Here is a 9,676-nt window from a genome sequence, read left to right on the forward strand (position 1 = left end):
AAGTGTACCTATGATAAAAATTACAGACCTCTACATGCTTTTTAAGTAGGAAAATCTGCAAAATCGGCAGTGTATCAAATACTTGTTCTCCCCACTGTATATATAAAAACACAGGGAAACTACATTTGACTGCACTGGGCCTTTAACAAACCATAGAACTCTATGCACAAGGACTAATTTAACAATTTACACTGAGCATTTTACAAAAACACATTTACAGGACAAACTGAAGATACAAAGTTTGGTAACAATAAAACTGAGGGAGTTTTACTGTAATTCTGCACAGTTTTTCCAGTAAAATGTTAGTTTTTCCCCCTGTGTAAATTGTTCAAAGTCGTCACTGTGCACAAGAGTTATGGTTTGTTCAAATATGAAATCATTTGTTTTTGTTTAGCATACATTTTAAAGTGAAAAATAATTTTACTTTAAAATGAGGCATTTAAAACAGAATGGTAGACCTATTTGTGCAGGGTCTATGTTGGATGCTACTAGATGGAATGATTAATTAACAAAAACAATAGTCAGAATGTGACTGTACATTCCTTTACAATATACATTTTTATGAGATTATTTATTTACATGAATGCCGCTTAACCTTTATACCAGTGATAATGATTTGCATGCTACGAATAATATCTTTCCCTGCCCACCCCTCTAATGCCATGCAGTCTACATTCAACAGAGCAGCTTAAAATTAATTCCAGTTTCCACTTCCAACATGGGATATGCTGACTAATGTGCTCTCACCCCTCCATCACAGATCCCTAGCAGAGATAAACAGTATCACATCAACATCATACGACACTACAGGAGCAGAAACCGACCTGTCCTCCTCTATCACACAAACTGAATGATTCATATGAACCCTAGGCTATGCCTCTTGAGTCTTGGGGAAACTGTCATTCAGCCAAGTTAGTAACAGAGTTCAACATGATAGAGTATCTTCATGGAACCTATCAAATGTTCAGTAGGCAATTCATACATTTCTATGTAACACTGGATTAAGAACAACTCCCAAGCAACATTATGATTGTGATTATTTCTTGGTTTAGAACAGTTTAGCTAAAAGCTTCTGTCCTAAAAGGAAGTCCATTGTGTGGCTAATCCCAGGTTGGTCAATACAGAGCAGCGTGTGACTGGCACTTGTTCACACTTAAGTAGTTAGTGTGGAGCCTGATTAGACAAAGCAATACAAAATCTATCACAGAAAATGTCACCACCGTGCACACGTAGTAGTAGCTGTACAGTTGGAATTAAGGATGGTATAGCTATAGACATTGAACATTTCTGCTGACCTCTTTGAGTTGCTGTTGCTCTTGTTTGAGGGTGTCGTACTCCTCCTCCAGCTGGGTGTGTTTCTTCTTCAGTTCAGCGCTCTCCTCCAGTACCACTAAGCCATAACGGGCCGCCTGTAGTTTCTCCTCGTTGGCCTCCCGGAGCTCCAAATTCAGTCTCACCACCTCCGCCCTCAGGTCCATGCCCTCCATCTCCATCTCATCTAGCTCCACCTCAGTCCCTGCTTGGCCTGCCTCCTCAAGCATCCTGTCCTCTTCCACCTCCTTCCCCAAAACTCCGCTGAGACACCTGCTTCCTCTTTCAATCCTCCTGCCTCATTACTGCTCGCTGTGGGGGAGGAGAAAGAAAACAGCCCAGGAACATTGATTGTGTCATCAACCTGTTCAAAGCCACAAATAGTAACCAATGAGTTGAAAGCAACTTCAAACTAACCTGAGGTTTAACAATATGATTTGCTATCCTAAGAGTTGCTGGCAGCTGACAACTGGCTAAAATGGCGTGAAGTGAATAATAAACTTGGCAGCCCAGTCACAGACGGTCACGAGTCAGATTATGTGGTTAACGTTAGATGAGTTTAACTGGCTCCTCTCAGTCTCTTTACTTGTGATCTTTGTTGTTAGGGTAAAGAAAAATGCAACTGTCCGTCTGTAGCTAACGTTACTGTGTGCAGGCATTCAATCAGCTTATAGGCTAACGTTAACTTGCCAACCATGTTGGAAACTAACTAGAAGCATTCCGGTGTACCTGCAAATTATGTGTAGGCGACCAATACAATTATATTTAATTTGTTAGCAGTAGTTAGCGAAATAGCTAGTTAACGCTTTGAGTTGATTCTTAAAACGAACTAACAGTTAACAGACACGAAGATTTGCAGATAGCTAGCCAACGTTCCCATTTTCTTAGCTAGCTACACTAGTTAGTTGTCAGAACTGTCAAAACAAAAGACTTCTAGCTATCTGTGGTCAGACGAGCTAGCTAGGCTAATTGTCTACCTAGAATTTCAGCCGCTAACATATCAATCAAGCGCATAGCTAACATTAGCTAGCTGGCTAAATTACTCACCTCCAATATCGATTCACGTTTGTGGCCAAAAGTACAGATTGTTATTTCAAAATCTTGTGTCGAAATTAAGCTAACCGGCAACCCTCAGAGAGAATTTGACACTTCTTCGTCGAGTTTCTGTGTGGACAAGCTAACCGCCCCGGTTTTCCAGCCAATGTGCTTTTTGCTTTCTAGCTTGAGTTAGCACTTTGAAAGTCATTGCGCGCCGAAGCAACGAGAGAGTGAGTAGACACAGACCAGTGAAAGACTGCCCCCTAGCAACGTCCAGTGTCACAACATTTGGAATGACTACAGACCATAGACTTACAGACATCGCATCATTGAATCTCTACTACTATGGCGTCCGTGAGAGCACGGGCAGTGACATTAAAGCCATTCCCATTTTGAAGTAGGGGTTGGAACCGGTTCAAGGAACAGAATAGAAAAAAAGCAATTTTTGAGGAACAGAATCAGAACTGGGAACGAAAGTGATCTATACTGTTCTGGAACTGAACCATTATTTTAAAAGCATGGGAAACGGTTAATCATGTTATTTTACGTTCCTGGCATGTTTTTTTCAGTCCCACAAAAAAACGCAACAAAGTACCTATATAAAGCCCTGACTCTCACTCAGAAACATATTCCAGTGCCCGCCTGTCAGATGGAAATATTTTATAGTCTGTTTATGCTACCTGCCCTTCCCCCTGCGAAGGATAGGATACTGTATACTACTGGCGAAGTTACAAGCGTGATTCAGAAATTAGGGAGAGATTTTTAATTAGAGAAGAATTGATTCACTTTTTCAATGCTAGTTAAGGATACTATAGTTATCACGTTTCACATTGGATTTATTAACTACAAAAAGGTAAGACGTATTTTTATTCTGGTGCTGCTCTGCACACACAAGCGTGTTAGCTAGCTATCTAGCTAGCTAACGTTAGCTCTGGTCCAATGTTAAGGCAACTCTCAGAAGTTCAAAGACATTCAAAGTTACTTCATAGAAGCCGCTCATCCGTAGATATAATTCTGTGGGCCTAATTCAGATAATGCATATCATAACAAGATTCTCAGTGTTTCAAGCCAAGCCTCCTCCTCCCTCTCTCGCTCCCTCCCCACCCACATAATGTAAGTCTCATCTTGCGCTGTACACTTGTCTGTCTATCACGCATATAAACCACTAGGCTATTGCTTGCCAGCTCCATACTAAGCTGCTCTATCAGCACTGATTGGTGAAGTTATTTAATGTTGAGCTTCATGTAAAAAAAAAAATCTGAGGTTAAAAAAGGAATAGAAAGGAACAATATAAACAGGTACTTTTGGGGGGGGGCTCTAAACGGTTCTGTTCAGAATGTAAAAATTTACAATAATTTTGGTTCCAACCCGTTTTGAAGTAGTCAATAATCTTCTTCTTCTTTTACTACTTCTATGAGTTGGCAAAGAAACTGAAAAGGTGCATACAGTCCTGGAGTGTGTAGTTTGAAAAGGTATAAAGCCAAGGTTGGCGATTTAGTGCCACCTGCAGTTATGGAGTGTTTGCTCACGGATATACTTCATTGGCTGATCCCTACTGGTGACCTGGATGGAATTATGTGATCCTTCCTTAACCCATAAGAAGTCCAACCCAGTTGACAACTTCAAAATGGTGAAAGTCGTCATGCTAAAACAAGGTTTTGGGCACTAGAGTTCTCTATCTATCTCTATGCTACAGACAGACACACACACACACACATATACACAATTATGTTTTATCAAATCAATTGTTACTCTGTTACAAAAAGTTTTCATTCCAAAGATAATGTCAAATAAACAGTTAAAAACAACGCATACAACTCGTTGCATGCTTCTCATCCATGTTCTCTTTTTCTTATTGGAAGAGCATAAACTTATTTTATTTTTTAAATTCATTATACAAAATGATCAACAACTTACATCCCTACATCAAACATGTCTAACAAAACAAAACACAGGTATAAACAAGAAAATACAAAATACATACAAAAAATATATATTAAAACATTATTTAAAAAATATGACAATTCTAGTGCAATTGTATTCACTCAGAATTTTTACAAATTATAATGATTCAGGACATGCTAACTGGTTGAACGCGACGTGTATAACTACAACGAGGTAGTAAGTCTGACAAGGCAGCAGCTACGTTTCCTGGGGTCCAGCAAAATTAAGGCAGTTTATACCATTTTTAAAACATTACAATACATTCACAGATTTCACAACACACTGTGTGCCCTCAGTGTCTTACTCCACCACTACCACATATCTACAGTACAAAATCCAAGTGTACGTGTGTGTGTATAGTGTGTGTGTGTGTGTGTGTGTGTGTGTGTGTGTGTGTGTGTGTAAGCATGTGTCTGTGCCTATGTTTGTGTTGCTTCACAGTTCCCGCTGTTCCATATGTTTTTTTTAATCCGTTTTTTAAAATCTAATTTTACTGCTTGCATCAGTTACTTGATGTGGAATAAAATTCCATGTAGTCATAGCTCTATGTAGTACTGTGCGCCTCCCATAATCTGTTCTGGACTTGGGGACTGTGAAGAGACCTCTTGTGGCATGTCTTGTGGGGTATGCATGGGTGTCCAAGCTGTGCACCAGTAGTTCAAACAGACATCTCGGTGCATTCAACATGTCAATACCTCTCATAAATGCAAGTAGTGATGAAGTCAATCTTTCCTCCACTTTGAGCCAGGAGATTGACATGCATATTATTAATATTAGCTCTCTGTGTACATCCAAGGGCCAGCCGTGCTGCCCTGTTCTGAGCCAATTGCAATTTTCCTAAGTCCTTTTTTGTGGCACCTGACCACACGACTAAACAGTAGTCAAGGTAGTCGTGTAGCGATTTTGTGCCTCTGGGTTTAGAAACTCTGTCAAATGTTCTTATTCGATTGACGTACTTCCGGGTCACTTCCGTGTTATCCAGTCGTCACGTTTCAAGTACAATTTTTTGTAAAGCAAATTGTAAAAAAATAAGTGAAAAGTTGGTCACGAGTGTCGTAAAGCCATGAAGATTGTCAGTTGGAACATTAATGGCATAAGGACTTTCAAGGGCGGAATTAAAAAGGCGCTTGAGTCGCTGGATGCTGACATCGTATGTGTACAAGAGACAAAAGTAACAAGTAAGAATTTTACGCGGGAGAGTACAGTATATGTTGAGTAACAAGGAGTTGGCAGGCATGCTAGGGCAAACAGATTGGCACTCGGGCTAACTTGATAATGTAACAGAAGTTATATGATAAATGTGATTGTACAGTCATGTAACATTCTCTGCTACATGTTGAACTCTGACAATGTTACAGCTAGGCTATCTAACGTAAACTCGTACATCGCCTTGGTCCGTACAATTGCCCTTATTTTAGCGCCCCAAAAACGTAATACTTCCAGGTCAACTGTAATGTCAATACCATTGTAAAGCACAATTTCTCCACTTTCCAACAAAATCAATTACATGACCTAAACACTGCCCGTTTCTGCATAATTCAAGCAGGCATTGAGCCCCGTCGGGTCTTTTTTTAAATGGCGTGTGGGGAAGCGAAACTAATGCTGATAGTGAGAAGGACAGATGTCCTGTGGGAAAATTGCTTTTTTCACTCGATCTATCCAACTTATCACCTTATCGCCTCTAAAATGTAAATAAAACACTATAAAGAGTTTATATAATGTGTCATTACATACCTATTTGAAGGTTTGTGTCGAATTTGAATCGGGTTTTTAGGGCGGTGCTAAAGTGATCTTAGAAGTAAACAGCGGCTTTGAGAATGATGATCACATGCAATGATGACTGAAGAAATGACTAGGTATCCCCCCTTACCCCATCACTGTCCATTTCTTGTTTTTAAACGATGAGAGAAGTGCTACACCTGGTGGAGAGAGATTGTAAGACAGAAATAGTTGCTTTATGCGTGCTGTACGTTACGACATGACACGTCAAGATGTAACGGAGGGTCCGTTTTTTTCAACTTTTCTCCAATACTATAGAGCCATTACCATGTCGATCAACGCTTGAATAGAAACTTAGTTCACACCCCCGATTTTAAAGTCAACACAGTCGCTACAGTCCCATTAGTTTTCTTTGTAGCCTCGTTTGAATGTCGCGGTTACGTACATTTGTACGGAATAGGGTGAGTTTACGTTACTGATTGTGTCATCCTGTGTTTGTCTGTGACAGGAGACCTGTTGGATGAGAGGACTGCTATTGTTGAAGGTTATAACTCCTATTTCAGCTTTAGTCGTGGACGCAGTGGCTACTCAGGTTGGGACCATTCATCATTTTCCAAAGTATTGAGCTTCAGGATCACGCAAGCCCAGATTCAGTCATTTTCATCTGAACAAAATAGCCACATAATCCCTTTTATATCAGAGAGCAAGACACAATGACCCTTGGGTCCCCTGTAACAGTGTCCCCGGTCTGTTTGAATTAGTTCCCATGGATTGCATTGTTCCATTATCACAAATTCCCGATTTAAAAAAAAGAATGAACCACAGAAATAGTATTCCGTATTAAAGGATGTTTTGAGTCCTATGTTCTCCTATTGCGCCTTCACATTCCAACATTAATATGTACCTCCCTAATCTGTTTATTAAATAGGAGTTGCTACTTACTGCAAAGACAGTGCCACCCCATTTGCTGCAGAGGAGGGCTTGACCGGTCTGCTGACCACCAACCACGAGGGGACCATTGGATGCTATGGTGACCCGAGAGAGTTCTCCAGTGAGGAGCTACAGCTCCTGGACAACGAGGGAAGGGCTGTTCTCACACAGCACAGAGTCATGTACGGAGGGAAAAAAATAGACCTTTATCACATGATTTGTCCCATGCTATTCTTTAGGTTTTCTGAATGAATGTCATGGAATGTATCAATTGTTAACTTGTTGTGGCACTGAAAAGCCATTGTGTTTCCCCAATGATCTGAGTGTTTCTTTGTGTGCCCACTTGCTTTTTCACAGGTGTGAAGACACACCTGAAACAGTTACGGTTATCAATGTATACTGCCCACGAGCTGACCCAGAAAAGCCTGAACGTAAAAATTTCAAACTGCAGTTCTACAAGCTGCTTCAATGTCGGGCTGAAGCAATTTTGGAAGCTGGGAGGTGAGTGGGCTATATGCAGGAGGGCTTGGGTTGGGTGGGTATCATAATAGGGGACAAACTGATATGAGATTTGTTCAATGCATTTTATTGGAAGTCTAATTTCTCTTTGTTTTCTCTGACTCGTCCACCCAGCCGTGTAATCATCTTGGGAGATGTGAATACATCCCACCGGCCCATAGATCACTGTGACCCAGATTACATAGTAAGTGAAGTAATCAGAATTCTTTCAGGTGATAGGTTTGATGTCCTCATTCAGACATAATCATATTTACTTTTGAGTTTTGACATCTGTTTATTAAATCAAATCAAATGAAAGAGAGAATTAGAGAGAGCATACTTAAATTCACACAGGACACCGGATAAGACAGGAGAAATACTCCAGATATAACAGACTGACCCTAGCCCCCCGACAATTTATTAATAGCTGACATATTGTTACTCCTATCTGTTTACTTTTATTAGGATGATTTTGATGATCACCCCGGCAGGAAATGGCTAAACGGTTTACTGGTTGATGACAGTGAAGGAAAGGAGTATGGAAAAAACGATGAGGAAGAGTCTGAGAATACCTCATCAAAACCCCTCAGCAGCGGCAAGTTTGTGGACACCTTCCGCCATTTTCACCCAACACGCTCCAAGGCCTTCACCTGTTGGAACACTATGACTGGAGCCAGGCAGACCAACTATGGCACACGTATCGACTACATCTTCGCAGACCATCCCTTGGTTAAAATGGGGTTTGTGGCAGCAGACATCATGCCAGAGGTGGAGGGGTCTGATCACTGCCCTGTCTGGGGGAAACTGTGCTGCCCCCTCCTGTCCAGCTCCAAGCTGCCTCCCTTCTGTACCCGCAACCTACCAGAGTTCGCTGGCAGGCAGCAGAAACTCTCACGCTTCCTCGTCAAGATGGACCAACAACAACCTGCCAGAGAGGCCTGCAGGGACCCACTACCAGGATCTCAGGAGACTGGGGAGACCCGAGAGAACCTGAATCCACTGGGATCAGCAGGGACCAGCTCCACTGGAAAGAAACGGAAGTTGGCAGTGGAATCTGGTGTCCCAAAGAGCAAAAAGATTATGACACTGAAGGCTGCTACCCCAAAGCCCCAGGGCAACCTCCTAGCCTTTTTCAAGCCCAAATCCATGCCTGTGGCCCCAACCAGGGAAGACCCTGTGAGTCAGTGTGAGAGGGGAGAAGAGAGAAATGAAGTGACCCCATCACAACCACATACCTTCAAGGGAGGACATTCTGCAGGACAAGATGTCCCTTCAATTCCAGGCACGCGCACAGAAGATCCCCAGGGTGTCTGTATGGGAGACAATGTCCATGAACCGGGCAGCAACATACAGGGTGTCAATAATCAAAACCAGGGGAAGGATGCAGCCCTGGCTTCAGAGGCTACTGTAGACCCCCCATGTCTCAGGAAGGGGGCTTCACTGGGTGGGTTCTGGAAGACGGTCCTGCGTGGGCCACCCCCACCGCCCCCCTGTAAGTCTCATGGGGAACCCTGTGTACTCCGCACAGTCAAGAAGGCAGGTCCAAACATGGGCAAGCAGTTCTTTGTGTGTAACCGCCCTCAGGGTCATGCATCCAATCCTGAGGCTCGCTGTAACTTCTTTTCCTGGGTGGATAAAGGAAAATAGTGACTATGCTGTAGAAACGCACTGACATTTCATCCATGTAGTGTTTTTATAAGCATTGTTAATCTGTAAATTTGATATATTAGTAAAATAAAGACAGTTTTGTAAATTAAGTTTTAACTTCTCTAACGTATTTCACGTAATCACATTGAGGACTTTCTCACCATATGACAAGCATCCCAAAGCTACTGTTGGTGTTGTCTATTTACTGCTTATGAAATTACAATGGATGTTAAACTTAGTCACAGAGTGATCTGTTTCTCTTCATCTATAATGCAGCATGAACATGAATATACAGTGTTTATTGTCAGAAAATAATATTCCTTGTGTGCTGCTGTGTTCTTTATGCGCTCTAGATGGTAGCAGGACTCAAGTATGATCATCATAGGTCCGCATCATTATTTCTACCATTGTCTCAATGTAATTTATCATTCTATAGAGCTCATATATGGAGTTAGGTATGCCAAGATTTCATATCCTTCCTATGGTTATGAATATTTTTTATTTTTATTTATGGTCTTTCAACTTTGCATGTCAAGAGCTGAGGAGGCTCTTGTGCAACCATTAGTCCCCATATTCTTTCTATTTCCTC

General features: G+C 41.6%; 2 protein-coding genes across 4 annotated transcripts in view; one reads left to right on the top strand and one right to left on the bottom strand.

Annotated features, from left to right (window-relative positions):
• The window catches only part of LOC139557484 (protein bicaudal D homolog 2-like), a 39,239-nt gene extending 36,530 nt beyond the window's left edge, over nt 1-2,709 (bottom strand). The window contains exons 1-2 of one of the 2 annotated variants that reach the window (XM_071372371.1): nt 2,359-2,709; nt 1,296-1,675 (exon numbers count right to left, since the gene is read on the bottom strand). In XM_071372371.1, coding sequence (XP_071228472.1) covers nt 1,296-1,541 — 246 coding nt within the window. In that variant the 5' untranslated portion in view covers nt 1,542-1,675; nt 2,359-2,709. The remainder of the gene's footprint in view (nt 1-1,295; nt 1,676-2,358) is intronic. The other variant, XM_071372370.1, reaches the window with a different exon arrangement.
• A 2,552-nt stretch (nt 2,710-5,261) lies between these two features.
• Nucleotides 5,262-9,197, top strand: apex2 (APEX nuclease (apurinic/apyrimidinic endonuclease) 2). Of its 2 annotated transcripts, XM_071372372.1 has the most exons (6): nt 5,262-5,471; nt 6,521-6,604; nt 6,941-7,124; nt 7,300-7,443; nt 7,576-7,645; nt 7,906-9,197. In XM_071372372.1, exons 1-6 carry the CDS (start codon nt 5,357-5,359, stop codon nt 9,085-9,087), a joined length of 1,779 nt encoding a protein of 592 aa, XP_071228473.1. In that variant the 5' UTR covers nt 5,262-5,356; the 3' UTR covers nt 9,088-9,197. The 2 variants fall into 2 exon arrangements, with proteins under 2 accessions (XP_071228473.1, XP_071228474.1); XM_071372373.1 differs by lacking the exon at nt 6,521-6,604.
• The last annotated feature ends 479 nt before the right edge of the window (nt 9,198-9,676 follow it).

The sequence above is a fragment of the Salvelinus alpinus genome, chromosome 28 (assembly GCF_045679555.1).
Source record: "Salvelinus alpinus chromosome 28, SLU_Salpinus.1, whole genome shotgun sequence".
Lineage (NCBI taxonomy): Eukaryota > Metazoa > Chordata > Actinopteri > Salmoniformes > Salmonidae > Salvelinus > Salvelinus alpinus.